Here is a 20195-nt window from a genome sequence, read left to right as displayed (position 1 = left end):
CTTAGATCAAGGTTTCACTGTAATATTATCCTGCGAATTTTGTTGACTTATATCTAGACAGCGGATCTCCATGCAAAATAAAAATTTTCCAGCTAAATCGTAACAAACTGGTGCAAAATAGAAATTTACTTTCTTTCTCAATATGTTTAACACGATTAAAAAATTTTAGGCTGCTCTTTACTTTACCGGACTCAAAATTTGTGCCTTTTTTCTACGAATTATGATGTATTTGGTATGTAATCCAGTAGATTTGTACCCGGCGTGGATGTAGATCGAAGTTTCGAACCTCTAGGATCAATAGATGAGGAGTTATGGTCGCTTAAAGTTGAGCATTTTTGACAGATTAGGGCCTGTCAAAACCACTGCAGATTGCTCAACTTTAATCGACCATAACTCCTCAACTATTGATGCTAGAGGATCGAAACTTCGATCTGCAGGTTCTTCGGGTACAAATCTACTGTATTACACACCAAATACGTCATAATTCGTAGACGAAAGGTACTAATTTTGACGATCCTCTAGTTATAATGATAAATGGTTGTTTGCCTTGGTTAAACACGTTTTTCCAGAAGCGTTTACAATTCATGGAACGCTGAACGCCTCAACTTTTTATGGGAGCATCAGTTTCTGAAAACACTAACCACGTGTCATCGTTTTTTACTGTTGCTGTCCCTTTTACTTGTTTACCACCGTTGTAATGCTTGCCCTTTCACCCTTTCCCTTCTTTATCGTCGCGTAAACCGGTAATCCTGACGTCGACGCATTTAATCGGTGCACGTAAGACGCACGTACAGTCTTGTAGCATTTGTCCTGCGCTGTTTAATTCAGGCGTTTAAGAGTATTTCCGCTCGGAATTGTTATCACGGAAATAAAAGAACGTTTTATGGGTCAGATCCGTTTCCCGGTTGATCGAAATTCTTCGAACAGCAGTGTCGTCTAAATAGACCTCGTTTGGTTCGTGCTCCTCCCAGTCGCCGAATTATAGACTGATCTGGAGAGGTACTTACGATTTATCGCGGCCATTTCCGCGCGCACTGGATTGATTCTCTTTGCGGATTCTCTGATTTGAATTAAAAGCACTGTACCATCGTCGTATCATTATCGTGAACTTCATGGTTGACGTTTATGGCCGCCTAGCATTGCTCTTCAGTCTTTTACATTCCTGTTCGACTGCTTCAATGGTGAACCAAGTCGGTGTATACAGGGTGTCGCAAAAATGTCCTCCTTTGAAAGAGGTGATGCCTCGGATTATTTGAAGCAACTTTTTCCTTTGCGGAAATATTCTCCGCGGCTTCGTTAAGGAATTATTAAAGAAAAACACGGACCAATCAGGGCGCTCGGCTACTACCGACGGACTCCGCCTCAGCTACGCTAGCCAATGGCAACGCGCGACAAGTCTCCGCCCCCTGAGTCCGTGTTTTTCGTTAGTAACTCCGGAACGAAGCAGCGGAGAACATTTTCGCAAAGGAAAAAGTTACTTCAAATGACCTTGGCAATCACTCCTTTGAAGGAACACATTTTTGGGAGTAAAAATATCTCGACAATGGAAGAAAGAGGCTCTTTCAGTATAAACGGCTGATTTATTCAATTTTTTGTCGGTTTAGAAAGTTACGATTCAGTAACCAGTGAGCTGCGTATGTTTATTCAAATTCCGTTCTTACGGAGCCTACAAAAACCCGATTGCGAGAGTTGAATTTACTGACTAATTGATTTCTTGCGATAAAAACTGCAGCAGAAACTTCACCGATGCTTCTCGATGGAAATTCGTTTTCTTTTTACAGTGTACTTATGTGTTACTCTGCGAACGGCATTAATGCACAAAGATCTGCAGTTTAATTATGAATCGAATGGGAACTTACTTGTACATTAATCAGTTCCACGAAAGGGAGAAAACAGATCGAGCAATTAACCCTGCTGCGGAGTTACTTTCTGCATTCGCGACCATAATCAATGGAATTTATCGAGTCGATTGAACCATGGTACTTTCCACCAATTTTTCAGGAATAATAAGATCATTTTTCTCGAACAATAGGTAATTTTAATTTTTTATAATTATGCTTGTTCTTTTGCTGTATAGTCAATACAGATTTAATAATATTCACCAGATGTAATTCTCAATTTAACTCAATTTAAGAAAATATTCGAATTTCTTTTCGTATTTTGAAATGTTTCTTCCATTCCTGACCTTGTGCGACCTTGAAGGTCTTGACATACGCTTTCATAAGATATAAATAAATACATAGCATTCCATTTCAAACATTAAAAGTGATTTTCGTTTAAAAAATTGTTCACGAAGTTACGGCAGATAAGAGATCGATAATATCTTCGCTGTGATTCATTTAACACGTTTTTCGCTAACGCTCCCACATTATTTGATGCAACATCGAACGCATTTTCTCGGTCAGGGGCAGTTAATGGCGTGGCTGCAGCCGCCGGACTACATAGATGGCATTCCGTAGATTTACGAGGCGACAGCTTTTACAGCAGCATTTCGGGGATTCGTAGTTTTACGCGTAACATCCGGACGATTTCACGCGGGGAAATCATGTCTCTATTTCGAACTGACATCTCGTCGATCGGTGTGAAAAAGTCAGCACCGGCACGGCTAAAAGCTGGAGAATGTAATCGCCATATTTTAATGACCAAGGTTTCGAGCTCTTTTTAGTAAATATCAGCCAATGATTTAGAATTTGTTGAGAATAATTGTGAAAAGAAGGGTGTTGAGAACCGAGTTGGGCAGTAATTAATTACATCAGTATTTAATTACATCTTCAATTACATGTGCAAAAGTGAACTATAATTACCATAAGAAAACGGTTAAATGGTCCAAAATATAAAAATTAGTGGTTTGAAAGAACAATTACACTGAAGTAATTGTTAGACTCAATTACAATTACTGTAATCGTGTTTAGTTATTGCAATTACTCCTTTCACAATTACTGTAATTGTAATTACTCCTTTCACAATAACTGTAATTGTAATTGTGGTCTGCAATTACAATTACTGGTTGACCCAAAGTAATTGCAATTACCAATTACAATGACGTGTAATTGTAATTTTATTTCTGCAATTTCAAGAAATTTTAATGCAATTACAAGTAATTGTAATTGGCAGTTGCAATTACTTAACGCCAAAATGGCACTAAAAAAAGTAATTAGATATCTACTACTGAATGGAAATGTCTAATTGGTAATTGCAATTACTTTGACTCAAGCAGTAATTGTAATTGTGGACCACAATTTCAATTACAGTGATTCGTCAAGTAATTGCAATTACCAATTACAATTAAATGTGATTGTAATTTTATTTCTGCAATTTCAAATTACAGTAATCGATAAGTAATTGTAATTGTAATTGAAATTACATTTTGCTTAACTCTGGTTGAGAATAATGCCTTTCATACACATGTGAATCCGCCTTTAGTCGTACAGTGCGAGGGCGAGGGCATGTGAGATGTGAGTTAACCCGTTTGTCACTTCGGTTTGTGATGACATGGCGGAAGGTTCGAAAGTGTGTTTAATAGTAAAAAGTTGGAAGTTAAGATGAGAGTGATCATTAAGTTAAATAAAGTATTATTGTGTATTAGTGTTATTGAATTGTTGTTACTTTTATGGAGAATTTTATGGAGAATTGCACGGATCGACTATAGATCGATATTATCGAGCGAACATATCCTATAAGGTGTTGCTCGCGAGACACGAAGATGCGTCCGCTCTCAGTATTACTATCATATTGTTAGATGTATGTACATATATTATACATTTACAAACAAAAGGGATATATATAAAAATACGTTCTTTCTTCTGTTACAGCCTACCATTTTTGGCACCGTGACAACAGAACCCAGCTTGAACCCGAAGGATGGCAACAGTCGAAGGGTGAGTGATGAAAAATTAATATAATAATAACAAGGAGTGCTGGTTACCATTGAAATCGTTGATGCATACAAATCGTCAACTTTGTACGATGTTCTTCAGATAAAACAATTGTCCTTTACGATTCTCTAGGTTATGATGTTAGGACGACCGTCTAGGTTAGGATGTTTCAGTGAAAAATCACTGTATGAATTACTTATTGAACTGTACAATGTAATGAAAGTCTTGCAGATTGTAAATCCTGTCTTATTATTCTTATGAGGCAATAAAAACTATAAGCACTCTTGTACTTGTAAACGATAGAAGAATTATTATTTACAATTCTGTATTCTTTTGGCTGTAACGATAGAAGACCCATGGTTTTATCCTTTCATATTAATTAATATACAAGAAAGTGTTGTTGGAACAATTTTGAAGATAGATGAAGTTAAAAACTGTTCTGTTTTTTATTACTGTGCTTTTTTATCGAAATACGAGGGTCATTAAATTCGTCTGTATTCTATAAATCGTAAAAAGCTCAACTTATATATGAGAAAACAAAACTGAATTTTTAAAATGCAGAAGATTTTCCATATACTTGTTTTTCAAAGTCTTTAAAATGCTTGGGTTAGAAAAATCCCGTAAAATTCGTCTGCATTCTATAAATTGTAAAAAGCTCAAGTTTTATATATATGAGAAAACAAAACTGATTTTTTAAAATGCAGAAGATTTTCCATATATTTGTTTTTCGAAGTCTTAAAAATTTTTGGGTTAGAAAAATCCTGCCAAATTTGTCTGTATTTGTATTTGTCTTTATTTAAGTATCGCATGAGGAATTCCGAAAAGGTCATTGTGGATGAAATGTTTAATTTTTGAGTTCCAACTCGAATATTGCATGAAATACGTGGCCATGTTCCTCGAAAGTGAAAGTTCTATTTAAGGGAGAAGCGTGTATCTAACGATTCATTTTTTTCGGGAGAGATACAACGCGGTGGCACGGAAATTTTGGTTTTACCCGGGCTACGTGTCTCGGGGGACTCTTTCCCGAGTCTTAATGAGTAAAAATTGCTGCTAAGTCGCTGTTCTCCTCTACCGTGGAATGCCCGAAGATAGAGCGTTCAAGCGGTCTAATTAAAAGTAACTGCGGTACCAAGCAAGTCGTTCAGCCCTAAAACCCTTGCCGCGGAGGGACTTTAACCTGCAAAGTCGCGAAGACCGTGTCCGCTTTACGCCTTGCATAAATTCCTCATAATTGTGAAATCATGCAGAATATTGCAGAGCTCCCCGGAGCTGCTCCGCCGCTCTAAAAAACGAAATGTTCATCTTCGCGAGAAACTTTTCATCATTTGAATGTGCTTCTCCTTGTTTCAAACAGTTCAAGCCAAATAGAACGGCAGACAAACTGTCGCTAATTAACTAGTTCGGAAATTATTGCTAAGTTACTTGAAATGTTTATACTGCTACGAAGTCGACTATTGACGAGTACACAGCGGATCTTTATGCAAAATAAACATTTTCAACTGGAATTGCCACAAACTGAAATAGAAATTTATTTTCTTTCTTAATAAATTTAATTTTTTAATAGGTCGAAAATAACATAACAATATTTTCAAATTCTTCCAATATTTTTACTGTTTTAAATTATATCTACAAATATAACTATCATTTACATTTTCTATAATTGTTAAGTAATACATTGGTACATACATAAACACAAACGAAATTGTCTGCACTTTCATAACTATGTATTTCTACTTCGAAACCGACAGGAAGAATTAATTTTTTTCTTTTTTAAATACTGAATAGGGTACGGAAAAGAAAATTGAATGTTTCTTTTAGTTTTATCATAAAATGAAGTAAGTTTACATTTTATACAGAAAACGTGGCGTAATTTCAAATTTACATTAAATTAATATTAAATGTATTTTAATTCAAGCTAATTGGTGTATTAAAAAAAGATGTATTTAAAAAAGACGGGGAGCAAATTCACTCTGGATTAAAATCACGATGGTATTTTTTTTTGTATGAAGAGGAGTGAGGGGTATCCGAAGGTTCCTTTTAATTGTTTTAATGGAATCCATATTTTTGGCTGCTCTTTACTTTACGTATTCACGTATTTATGTATTTTGTATGTGATCCAGTAGGTTTGTAACCGGAGAACCTGCAGATCGAAGTTTCCATCCTGTAGGAACAATGGATCAGGAGTTATACTTGCTTAAAGTTGAGCGATTCCCAGTGTTTTTCACAGGTTTTAGAAATTGCTCAACTTTAAACGTTTATTACTTTTGAACCATCGTTCAAAACATAGTTGCCTATGTTATCCAGTACATTTATAAATGTCTATATAATGTTCGGCAGAAATCCAAGTTTCGATCCTGGAGCATGAATGGTTCAAAAGTTATAAACGTTTAAAGTTGAGCGATTTCTAAAATCTGTGAAAAACACTGGAAATCGCTCAACTTTAAGCAAGCATAACTCCTGAACCATTGATCCTACAAGATCGAAACTTTGATCTGCAGGTTCTCCGGTTACAAATCTACTGGATTAGATACATATTTATTATAACATATGTATAACATATTTTTTAATACGCTAATCAATATAGTCCTTTATCCCCCGTAAAAATTATTAACCTTCTTCTTCGTAATGCTGTCGCTTTTAGCGAAACAGTTTAAATGAGCAACTTTTTACGTCCTTAGAAGCCATGAAAAATCACGTTGATTGTTTTCTGTAATAAAGATCATATTAAAGATAAACCGACGATCGTATCAAGACTTTTGCAACGACCCAATACAATCATGTTAAAAGAACCATAACGTACCTGTAACAGCTGGTACAACTGCTGTGTTTACCTACCTCGTTCAGTGTTATCACTGACCACTTATCTGTTGGCCATCGCGGATTCTTACCGAGGTAAATATTGCTTCATTTTGCGAAGACATATAGACACATGAAAACAGAATACGCGATAGGGACAGCGTGGTATTGCGAGTATTTTAGATGGCATTTTTTCCATCCACTGCAATTGTAAACGTTGTTGGTTTACTCCTTGGTCCGCAGACACCGAGAAACTGAAAATATTATGTTTCATTGCTTCATCCCCGATCGATATTCTTCAATCTATTGGTTCAATTTACTTGAAAGCGATCGTTTCACCTATAGAATCCGTGCTTGTTTTTTTCTGAGAGAGAGAGAGAGAGTGAGAGAGAGACTCGGACAATGCGAACAATTTTTATTTTTATCTCCGACAGGAAGTATCGAATGAAAAATATTTGCGTCTATTTTGCTCTCTGTGGGGCTCATATTGGAACGGCAGAAATGGAGTCTTAATTGAGTTATTTAATATCAAACAGTTAAAATACAATTACGGAGTAGTAGCGCGCGTACGCCGGGACGAGGTAGAAACAAGTGAGGGTCGAATGCGTCACGAAACAACGCACACGTTTGAGTACCGATGAGAATATATGGGCGCGTTTCCAACACTGTCGAATACGTATTTATTCAAAGAATTAATTTATTTAACCCTTCGCACTTCTTTGTCGAGTGCGACTCAACATCAGAGAAAGAAAAATTTAAATGAAACGGGTTTTTATATGTATTTGGTTGTTCCTTTATCTAGTTTCTTATTTTTTAGTTAAAAACAAATATAAATCACAACGAAATCTGAGAGCTGTATTTAATACAACTAGTCAACAAAATTGTTCAAAATAAGTAACAGTCAAGGAACTGTCCTTTGAAGTAAACTTCAAATAAAACACTTAGGGTCAATGGCCGGGGCCTCAAGCAAAAGGGGGCCCTGAACACAAACCAAGATCCAAATTCTACGTTTTTCTCATAATGTTATTTAGTTGGGGTTAGGCCCCCCGAAATTCTACTGCGTAGGGTAATAAAATAGTAGGGAGTTGTGTTGGGGCAAGAAAATTTTAAAATAATTCAGAGTGCAAAGGGTTAAAATGAAGGGTTCTAATATTCTTAATTTGCGATTGTTAAAATCGTAAAGATGCTTCCCTGAGGAATTATTTACGAAATCTATTTCCTTGGAACAATGGCCAAAAATTTGGATAGACACGTTCTCGTTACGTTTATAAAATACTATGAAATAGTTATTTCTAGATCTCCGTGAACCTAGTATGTTAAAGTATTCGGTGGTCTCGTAATTCTATTGTATGAAAGGAAATATTCTCCGATAGGTTTTAGCCATTTGAAAAAAGAAAAAATAGAGCTAGGTAGATCGAAAATTTTTCGGGAACGTGTTGCGTTATTTCGTCATGAGATCATATACAAACAAACCGAAGTGAAAATTTACCGTAAAGCGTTCCGTGTCGCCTCGATAGAAGTTCAGCTGATCGAATAAATTCATGAATCTTAGATGCCGGTTGGAGAAACGGGCGACGGTTCCCCGAAACGTATCACAATTCCCGTGGCTCGACACGGTCGGACTCGAATCGATTCCAATGAATATTTAATTCATGATGCCCGATAAACGTCACGCTTTCAGGTGGTTGATGTTTCCGGCGATGTCGAAAATTTTTTGCTCTTATAGGGTGTAATAAGGAAAGGGGATGCGAAATGGGAACGTTAAGCAAAAGTTCGCTCAAGACGTTATATTGGATCGACGCATCAGTTTTAAGGTTAGGTTTCGAGCGCGATTTCATCATCAACATAAACTTTTCTGCATCTTGAAGTTCTTACAAATTTTACAGAAACGGACGCTTCGAGGAATGACTTTAGGTCAAATTGCGGTTCACTGTTTTAACTATAGTGGTCCCGACACATACTTTTGAAACACCTTGCACATACATATATTTTTCATGAAGGAGTTGTGCGTATTGTTGTCACAATTATTTATTTTCATTTTAACAAATATTGAAATGAAATATATCATTGTGGCCTTCAGCTGTTCTGTTGGCTGTTTCAATGAAATGATACGATGATTTATCGTGTTTTTCATTTATTGATCGTCTACTTTCTGGAATAAATAACAACAGTTTTCTTTGGCATAAACAATTTCGCGGCGTTTCTTTTACAAATGTCCACCGGTCCAGAGGGGTGGATTCACCCCTAGGACGGACGACCATTACTTTATGGACACCCTGTACAGTAAATCCTCTATAATCGTAAAAGCCTCGGGGAGGTTCGTTTGCAAAGTTCGTAGACGGACATTACGTTTTTGAACTTCAAAGACCGAGCCGAACTGCGACTCTCCGCGTCTCTTTCTTTCCCATACGCTGTCCTCCCTCGCGCCCGAAATGTTCATCGTTAATTAAATCACTAAATACAGTTGAAACCATATCGTGCTTGGTCTTATTTTAATCAGAAAAAAGCCACAAATATATTGGTGAAAGTTCCATAAAAAAATAAGTAATAATAAAAAAGATTAAGTATTCGTGTTACATTATGAGGACGCTCGGGCGTTTGAACCACTAAATACAGTTGAAATCATATCGTGTTTGGTCTTATTTTAATCAGAAAAAAGCCACAAATATATTGGTGAAAGTTCCATAAAAAAATAAGTAATAATAAAAAAGATGAAGTATTCGTGTTACATTGTGAGGACGCTCGGGCCTTTGAACCACTAAATACAGTTGAAATTATATCGTGTTTGGTCTTATTTTAATCAGAAAAACGCTACAAATATTTTGGTGAAAGTTTCATAAAAAAATAAGTAGTAATAAAAAAATTTTTACATTGTAAGGACGCGCGGGACTTTGAACCGTGACTAGTAGTGGTTAGTACAGTGGAGGGGATATTTTTTTGCGATTATCGTGAACAGCCTTTTTGCGATTATAGATTTACTGTACACCCGAAGTGAACAAACGTAAATTCGCCTTAAGAATTGAAGAAGTGGAGCAAAGTGCGTAGAGACAAGTGATCGAACGACTTTTCGAAAGGGATGGAGCGTAAATACGCGCGACACGGGCCGCGTAACGGATGTTAGCGTTTCGGAATGAGCGGCGGATCGTTTTGGATTTACATGTTCGCACAGCGTGATTACGTCCGCGGGACGACAACACGCCGCGTAGCAGATTTTGCCACGATACGTTTACCGAAATGGAAGAGCAAGCACTCTGCCGGTTGCACGGTCATTGCCGTGTACCGGGGGATTAATACGTGAGCCGCGAGAGTAATTTTCGTTGGATTCGCTAAACGTATCGCCGATTGAATAGAATTCCCGATCGACGCGAGCCAGCCCACCGGCTGAAAAAGTTACGCTCTGTCAAGAGCTTTTTTTTTTTATTCCCATATCATGTCCCTCCGCGGCAACAGGAAGCAAAATGTTCGTATTAGAGAGTAGATTGCTTTTTTCCTAGCCGACCGTTTTTTCGCGGTGTCTACTAACGATGGAACTGTCAGAGAAGTCAAATTGATCCGTCCCGGATTCGCCGCTTTACAATGATTAAAGACATAGGAGATTGCTGCTGCGTGAATTGACTCGCTTTATTCGTTCGATCAATTTAATCGTAGCTTTTTCGTCATTTCTATAATAAGATCGAGCAAGTAGGGTAAAGTACCTAAATATGAACCACTTTTTGTCGATGTCGTTTTTTGATTATTTTAGAATGCTCTTTTTCGTCCAAAAAGTTACCAGTCGTAGATGCATTTCCTCCCTATAAGATTCGGGGGTCAAGTTTGTTCTAAAATTAATACAGCTTGGGAAAAATATTTTTTTGTGGTGTCATTTGCAGGTTCCAGCGAGAGGGGTTCTTAATATGGTACACCTTGAGTCCCTGATGAACCACTTTTTGTTGATGTCAGTTTTTGATTATTTTAGAATGCTCTTTTTCGACCAAAAAATCACCAGTCGTAGATGCATTTCCTCCCTATAAGATTCTGGGGTCAAGTTTGTTCTAAAATTAATACAGTTTGGAAAAATATTTTTTTGTGTTGTCATTTGCAGGTTCCAGCGAGAGGGGTTCTTAATATGGTACACCTTGAGTCCCTGACGAATTACTTTTTGTTGATGTCGTTTTATGATCATTTTAGAATGCTCTTTTTCGTCCAAAAAATTACCAGTCGTAGATGCATCTCCTCCCTATAAGATTCGGGGGTCAAGTTTGTTCTAAAATTAATACAGCTTGGGAGAAATATTTTTTTGTGGTGTCATTTGCAGGTTCCAGCGAGAGGGGTTCTTAATATTGTACACCTTGAGTCCCTGATGAACCATTTTTTGTTGATGTCGTTTTATGATTATTTTAGAATGCTCTTTTTCGTCCAAAAAATTACCAGTCGTAGATGCATTTACTCCTTATAATATTCTGGGGTCAAGTTTGTTAAAAAATTAATACAGCTTGGGAAAAATATTTTTTTGTGGTGTCATTTGCAGGTTCCAGCTAAAGGGGTTCTTAATATGGTACACCTTGAGTACACCATACCAAGAATGTAAATAGCTATACCCATATTAGGGAGCCCTTGGTAGTGCCATATTGGAAACTCCATGTGAACTGATAATACTAACCACTGACAAAGAGAAAATGAATTTCAGCCGAAACTAGCAGTTGGCAAACCTTAATATAAATAAACTGAAACTACCGATATGTCCAAACATTTCAAAATCACTTACCTCTCTTGATGTGAACTTCTTAGAGACAGACATATATCTGGTACCATCGTATATTAAAGAATGTATACATATTGCACTCTCAAGAGTTGACATCGTGTGGCACTCTAACGGAGTGAATAAATTGTAAAGATTCATAATTTAGACGCACAAGATAGGGGACTTGCAAACTTGCCCGTTCGATCTGATAATGAGGGACCTTCAAACTGCAATGCACCAAAGGGCCAAAGTTTAGAGGAATAGTTAGTGAAGGAACTTCTTGACGGTAGCTAGGTTCTCCCGATCGCACGTTAGTTCAATCCCAATCACACGAGTCTTGGATAGGTCTGATTTGGTACTTCGTGATCTGAATTCGTTTATTTTTAATATTTGAATCCAAGTCCCTTAGAGCGTTTTAATTATAGAACGTTTAACATTGTTAAAGTAATTTTAACGTCTTTTCTATGTTCCGATAAGAGCAATAAGCGACGTGTACAGTTTTTATACTATATAGTACTCCGTTCTCCATATTGATGTACTCCCGTTCCCGTACTTTACCGTTGAAATCACGTACAAAATGAAAAAATCAACGCAATATCCAGTGGATGATTTTCGCATTATATTTACAGGGCTAAATATTGCTGGAGGCACGAAATGGAAGCATAGCCTGCCTCATTATAAGTATACCTTAACGTCGCTTTATTTTTCCGTTGCGCTCGCGTTCACTATACATAACGGCTGGTATGGGAAATCCGTTTAGCATCGTTCAGAAACAGAGGGTCTCATACTCTTCAGCATCACTACTAGCTTGACTGTACAGGGTGAACATTATAAAGCGTTACAGACGAATATCTCATAAAATATTGATTATACGCAAAAATGTTTCAGATGAAAGTTGTTCAGTACCGAAAGAGACACCATGTGGTGGAACTTTTATGTTTACCGGTGGACACTGCAAGGTGAGGTGAAGGTCACCTGGATTTTTTAAAATGGAAACACCTACTTTCTGTATCACGAATCGATAGACTATCGAATTCTGAGTAAAAATGTATTGACCTCCATATGTCCTAAATCTAATAGTTAACGAGATATTATCCAAAGAAGAAAGAAAATTGTTTCGATAATATCTCGTTAACTATTAGATTTAGGACATATGGAGGTCAATACATTTTTACTCAGAATTCGATAGACTATCGATTCGTGATACAGAAAGTAGGTGTTTCCATTTAAAAAAGTCAAGGTGACCTTCACCTCACCTTGGAGTGTCCATCGGGAAAAATAAAAATCCCACCACGTGATGTCCCTCGCGGTACTGAACAACTTTCATCTGAAACATTTTTGCGAATAATCAATATTTTTGGAGATATTCGTCTGTAAGGCTTTATAGTGTTCACCCTGTATTTCCACGGTGTTGTACGCTATTTCTTTCATGGGATACCAGTTGCATGGTGGGAGGCCCCCTCCCCAGTTAGCTCAGGGAATCAACTATTCTAGTGATCACACTAGACTGCAGATATTTATGCAAAATAAAAATTGTTCGGATTGACTGCAGGACACAGGAGCCAAATAAAAATTGTATTCTTCTTATAATTATTCTATTCAGTTGGAAATAATACATTGGCGTCTTTAAATATTTTTAATATGTCCACTGCTTTAAATTGTTGGTACTCATTCTTGGTATTGGGTCTAATGATCACCGTAGTGGAATTAATCTGCAGATGTTATGCATTCATTACAAATTCAAAACAACAGAAATATTTAAAGGATTCATATCGATTTTCTGGTCCCCCACCACTTATAGAAACAAGAGCGGGGGCGTGTGCATAGGAAGGGCTCCGCCCCTTCCCGCCCTAAAACACGTGTAACGTAGAAAATGTCACTGGAGTGATAAAACAATTTTTTTCGAGCCGCCAACAATCCTTTTGGGAATCACTTTTTTAATAAAAAAAAAAAAATTGATTTTCAGAATTTCAGCCACACCCATAAAGTCTTTCAATCTGTTTTAAATTGCGCCGACTAATTTCGGTGAAAAGTGCGCAAAATCCGGAGTCTAATCACAAGTTAATCCGAAAGCCCAACGAGTTGCGCTTTCGATCGAGACTGCGCGAACAATTTTCCGGTGAAAATGAAATAAGTTCGCGTTACGTACACATCGAGACCGAACGAGGACAGGGTGCGCGGACCTCGGTCTAAATTCTGTTTTAATCGACGATCAAATTACAATTCCGCCGCAATCCCCGATTCATCTGCAGAAACAGAGTTTCAACAAATCCGGTTGGGCACCGGGGCGCGTTGGCGGATCATTTCGAGAAAACCGTCATCGACGCGAACGCCCGTCAATCCAATTCACCGCGGGGCTCTTACCGCGGCAAAAACTCGATCCACCTCTCATTCACGATCCATGAGCGGATCGGCGAGCCAATAGGACGGCTTGAATCCTTAATAACGACTCCTGCCACTAATAACCGCAAAAGCACGAAATTCTCGTCCAACGAGGTTGACCCAGAATCAGTAACAGGTTGGTAAACACCGGGAATATGGGCAAACAGTATGAATCAGTTTTTGGCCGGCTATCGGCGGAATCGATGCTTTCCACGATCTCTGCCATTCGTGTCTATGTATGTCTGTATGCCTGTGTATGTGTGCGACTCCCAGCTCAGAAAATTAGCGTCGGAGTTGCAGTTCATCCTAACGAAGCAACTTGTAGACGAATTCTGCTCGCCATACGTCGGTACTTCCCATGCATACGAAACTTGGTGATCAATGACGATGCGGATCATGGCTGAACAACTTCAACAGCCGCAGACTATTGTTATACAGGGTGAGGCATTCATCCTGGCCACCTGGAATATCTAAATTCCAGAGTAAAAAAATCTCCATATCCATATGTCATATCGATCTCAAATTTTCATCATGTTTTCAAGATGATTCCAAGGTCAAGTTTATTAGTTCATATGGAATGTCCTATTTTTTGTACCATAGATCGATAGAGCATCAAATACTGAGTATAAAAGTGTTGAACTTCATACGTCCTAAACCTAATAGTTAACGAGATATTATCCAAAGAAGAAAGAAAATTGTTTCGATAATATCTTGTTAACTATTAGATTTAGGACATATGGAGGTCAATACATTTTTACTCAGAATTCGATAGTCTATCGATTCGTGATACAGAAAGTAGGTGTTTCTATTTAAAAAAGTCAAGGTGACCTTCACTTCACCTTTTAGTGTCCATTGGGAAAAATAAAAATACCACCACGTGATGTCCCTCGCGGTACTGAACAACTTTCATCTGAAACATTTTTACGTATAATCAATATTGTTGGAGATATTCGTCTGTAACGCTTTATAATGTTCATCCTGTATATTCATGGTAATGAAAACCTTTAATTATAAATATCTTAAAAACTATTGAGTATCTGCGCCTATAATGGGGTATACATGTTAGCAGGAGAACGAGATGTACAACTGTACAAAGTTTCAATCAATTCTGAGACACATCGACCTTGCACTCTCCTTGAAAGATGAAAAATATAAAACCGGTCATTTGACCGGCAGTGGTAGGTTTCATGTTAAACCTAAAATGCATAAACACCCGCAGTCTAATTATTAATATCAAGCAAATGTTTTAATCATGTAGTAAACTAATTGCTCTACTTCTCAAAAAGGTTCCAACCATATAGTTCAATATTGAAAGGGGTGAACTTTGCTTATTCGGACTCACAATTAGTACCTTTCTCCTACGAATTATGATGAATTTGGTATGTAATCCAGTAGATGTGTACCCGGCGTGGATGCAGATCGAAGTTTCGATCCGGTAGGATCAATGGTTCAGGAGTTATGCTTGCTTAAAGTTGAGCAACCTGCAGTGTTTTTGACAGGTAAAGGTGCCGCCATATTGGTTTGTAGTGACGACCGCGAGCCGCTTACGCCACTAATTAATTATTTTGGTCGGTAAGCGACGCGTGACCGTCACTACAAACCAATATGGCGGCGCCCTTACCTGTCGTCAAAAAACACTGCAGATTGCTCAACTTTAAGCAAGCATAACTCCTGAACCATTGATACTACAGGATCGAATCTTCGATCTGCAGCCGTCCCGGGTACAAATCTACTAGATTACATATCAAATACATCATGATTTCTAGGAGAAAGGCAAAAATGAGTCCGGTAAAGTAAAGTTTACCGTAAATGAGTATTTAGCACATGATATTAACCGTTTTTGGACAAGATGTAGAACTGGATGAAGGTTTTCGAAGAATTAATCCTATCTAAAGCATAGGTTCTTCCGAAAGAGATTATAAAATGTCACGAGCATATTTCAACATTCAGGGTCATAACAAAATTGTTTTATGTAGACCAACACTGGGTTGCTCTTTACTTTACCGGACTCAACAGTTGTGCCTATAAATTATGATGTATTTGGTATGTAATCCAATAGATTTATACCCGGGGAAACTGCAGATCGAAGTTTCGAACCTCTAGGATCAATGGTTCAGGAGTTATGCTTGTTTAAAGTTGAGCAATTTGCAGTGTTTTCAAACTTCTCCCTATGTTATCCAGTACATTTATAAATGTCTATATAATGTTCAGCAGAAATCCAAGTTTCGATCCTGGAGCATCAATGGTTCATAAGTTATAAACGTTTAAAGTTGAGCGATTTCTAAAACCTGTGAAAAACACTGGAAATCGCTCAACTTTAAGCAAGCATAACTCCTGAACCATTGATCCTACAAGATTGAAAGTTCGATCTGCAGGTTCTCCGGGTACAAATTAGGGCTGTAACTTTTCTGCGAAGGTCGAAGATTTCGAAGCTTCGAAGCTTCGAATTTCGAAGCTTCGATTTCAGAAACTTCGAAGTTTCGAAGCTTCGAAATCTTCGACCTTCGAAGGAAAGTTACAGTCCTACTGAATACGTGAGTTTTGTCAAGCGCCAAGCCTGTCTTGCCTTTCTTTTCATTTAGTCCGCGATATCCGATTTAACCGAATTTAATAAAACTCATTAAAATTTTGTTTGCAAAGTATTATTTTTTAAGTACATTCGTGATATGATCCCGAAATGTATTAATAGAATGCACTCTTTTAAATTTAATTTAATTACGAAAAATCAAAACGGAAAGTTCAGTGTCAGTCACCGGTGACTGAAAGTTAATATTTTTATTTATCAAAAATCGTGACATGGTATGGAACTCATAAGTTACAACTTCATACGTTTCGAAGACTTTGAAATTTCGAGCACTTGGAAGACTTCGAAGCTTCGGAACTTCGAAGCTTCGGAACTCCGAAACTTCGAAGCTACGAAACTTCGAAACTTCGAAACTTCGAAGTTCCCTTCGTTCCTTCGATTCCTTCGAAGCTTCGAAGTTTTCGAAGCTTCGGAAAAGTTACAGCCCTAGTACAAATCTACTAGATTACATATCAAATACATCATAATTAATAGGAGAAAGGCACAAATTGTGAGTCCGGTAAGGTAAAGTTTACCCCACACGCCAATATTCTATATTAACACATTACCGACCGGTGATTATTGCATAATTTTGAAATATCTATGGTACATGGCTAAACACTTTTTAATGGAACTTTCAATAGCGCCAGCAATTTTTATTGTGAACCAACAAGTCAGCCTCAATAATGTCATTTAATACTTTCATTTCAGATTGTAATGTAAAAGAAAATTTCTATGCTTTCTTTTGGTACAGCACAATTATTGAAAATCCTATTAATAGGCTTCCGGTAGGTAAAGAGAACTAAAATTTGTCAAAAAAAGGATCGAGTTGATTAAGACAAGCTAGTATTCAAACGGATAAAAGCTCGAGTATTTCCGAGGCTAGCACTCGATATTCGGCTCTATTACGAACAAATACTCCCTGACATCGAAAACACACGTTATTTATTGCACGACCACTTCGAAAGGTGTCGGTGTGCTCCACTTTCGCTTCCGGAGCCGTGCGATCCGCACTTAAGTGGTTAATCATGGGCAATCTGGGCACAATCCTGGTTGCATACGCCCCAGTGTAGGATGGCAGGATGCCGGGAAGCGGGCTTGAGATTGTGTCGCAGTCGACGCGTCAATCAAATATGATATCATCATTGCCAGTGGCCGCTTAGGTAGTGACAAGAAAGCACCTCCATTAATGTAGTCCCGGTTTGAATAAGTACTGTAGCTTGCCGATCATTCGGGAATTCACCCACAGGCGGCGACTCTATGATAACGTTGGATATTGGGATTCAATAAAAATGTTTCAGTTTAACGGGTTACGCACCTTCGAACCGTTGAAGATTGGGAAAAATTTAACAATTGTTTTAAATATGTGACACTATGGTTTTCTTTGAAAAATCAATATGTACAACTAATTGCATTTCAGTTCAATTTTTGTCGAAGCCACTTCTGCAAAATACTTAAATATATGCACTAGTGGAATTAATTCCGGATACTTTTAAATATTTTTACTTAAATTTTTCACTTATTTACTATATGATCATTTATATTTTGTATTCCAATCATTGTTTTCTAATTTTGAAAAGACCATTTACAGCCATACTTTTAATATACTATTTCATTTAATGATTTAATTTAATAAGCCATTTCTGCAAAATACTTAAATATATGCACTAGTGGAATTAATTCCGGATACTTTTAAATTTTTACTTAAATTTTTCATTTATTTAATATATGATCATTTATATTTTGTATTCTAATCATTGTTTTCTACTTTTAAAAAGACCATTTGCAGCCATACTTTTAATATACTATTTCATTTAATAATTAAATTTAATAAGCCATTTCTGCAAAATACTTAAATATAAACACTAGTGGAATTAATTACGGATACTTTTAAATTTTTACTTAAATTTTTCATTTATTTAATATATGATCATTTATATTTAGTATTCTGATCATTGTTCCCTACTTTTAAAACGACCATTTACAGCCATACTTTTAATATACTATAAAAATTACAATTTCAACACGTTTCGAGGTATTCGAAGCCATTTTGTAGTTGTCATTCACACTTTTAAAAACTTTACTAAGGTCTGAAAACACAATGCCTGACTAAAACAATGATGAAACTGTTTGTAAAGACCGTCAAGGTCTTCCTGATTGGTGTTACAATGAACCCATGCATTCTGTGATTGGCTATTTCACATCATGCGACGTTTCGTGTTGCCAGGCGCAAAAACAAAAATAACAACACAGTCAAAATTTCTGTTAATTAAAATTTTAAAACATTTACGAACCAAATCATGTGAAGATATTAAGTATAAACATTAGATATTACAATGAATATATTACGGTATCAATTTAGCACAGCAGAATATACATTTATGCGTAAATATAAAGTAAAAAATATTGTTATTCAGTGTCCAGAATTAATTCCATCAGTGTATATTACCAAAAACAACGGAGATATTATATTTTCGGTGGTAGTCTTACAAGGGAAGGACCCCATGTGTCCGACTTCGATTTTGATAATTTTTTGTGAGATAATGGTACATGGATCCCTAATTATGTATGCAAAATATTAGGTGTAGTTACTCAATAGTTCTAAAGATATAAACAATTAAAGTTTCACGAAACCTGCTTACACGGCTAATGGAACTTCGAAAACTACCAACAAGATATGAAAGTTTAATTGTTTATATCTTTAAAACTATTGAGTAACTACACTTAATATTTTGTATACATAATTAGGGATCCATATACCATCATCTCAGAAAAAATTATCAAAATCGAGGGGTCCTTCCCTTGTTAGGTGCCACACATAATAAAAAAGAAAGTCTTAGGTGCCTCTCAGCCTGTATAAAAGTATAATACCCCCACTGGTGAGAAAGGCAAAGTATTAGAACCCGTTCGGACGGTCAGGAGGAAGGGGTTGAAAGCGAAACGAGGGCAAATGGGGTGAGAAGAGATGGATGGAAACCTAAACCGTCCCCTCCGTTTCACATTCACCATGTGCAATATTCGTATTACGGCCTCTTCATATATTGCATCGTTGATTGCGATCATTTAAGGGATGACCAGGCGGTCGTTCGTCTTCATTCCTGTTCTCCGAAGGTATGCTTTAAGCATTAATTGGAATGCGCTTTCCCAATTACCACCTCCTCTCGATTTCCTTCCAATTTTACTTTGATAAATTATACGGGCGTTATTAAATTTTAATTGATTTCGGGAGCCGTTACAATTTCAAACTGCGATGCTGACAGTCCGCCCGCTCTCTCTCTCTCTCTCTCTCTCTCTCTCTCTCTCTCTCTCTCGCCTGTGATTAAAATTTAAAAGTAGAGAAAATGGGGTGGGAAATAAGTGGATCGTAATTCAATTTGGTCGCAGCGTCGTATAAATCGTCGTGAACAATTTTCCGCAGTCGATGACGCTTCCGACTAATATCACACGTCGCGAGGAGTCCTCTAATGAAGACTGTACATGTTCGCTGTTAATGTGGCGTATTGGTGCGGTGAACTTTCCGTATTTTCAGTTACAGTTCTGTATTTCGACAGGAAAGTGCTTTTCACGTAAAAAATGGAAGGTCTCCTTGACTTGAAAAAAATTAGAGAATATGTTAGTTGCTTTCCAAACAAATTAATAATTAAATTAAACACGAAAACATTTTGAGAAGTTCTAATTTCTCATTTTAAACGTGGAGAAATTTTCAAAATGTACAGGGCGTCACAAAATTATGTCATGGACATCATAGCACAATTCTACACCCCCGATTTAGTCGAAAATGACGTAAGGAACCTCCCGCAAAATTGACCTTGAACGTGAAAAACAAGGTAATAAAAACCATAATTTAAGGTTCCCTGAT

The 20195-nt window shown here is 37.1% G+C and overlaps 1 protein-coding gene across 6 annotated transcripts in view; it reads left to right on the top strand.

Annotated features, from left to right (window-relative positions):
* LOC143213078 (uncharacterized) overlaps positions 1 to 20195 on the top strand; it is an 832749-nt gene that overhangs the window by 369618 nt on the left and 442936 nt on the right. For all 6 annotated transcript variants that reach the window (XM_076432583.1, XM_076432584.1, XM_076432580.1 and 3 more), the window contains one exon: positions 3813 to 3878. In XM_076432583.1, coding sequence (XP_076288698.1) covers positions 3813 to 3878 — 66 coding nt within the window. The remainder of the gene's footprint in view (positions 1 to 3812; positions 3879 to 20195) is intronic.

This window comes from Lasioglossum baleicum, chromosome 10 (assembly GCF_051020765.1).
Source record: "Lasioglossum baleicum chromosome 10, iyLasBale1, whole genome shotgun sequence".
Taxonomy (NCBI): Eukaryota; Metazoa; Arthropoda; class Insecta; order Hymenoptera; family Halictidae; genus Lasioglossum; species Lasioglossum baleicum.
This window is presented reverse-complemented; position numbering and strand designations above follow the sequence as displayed.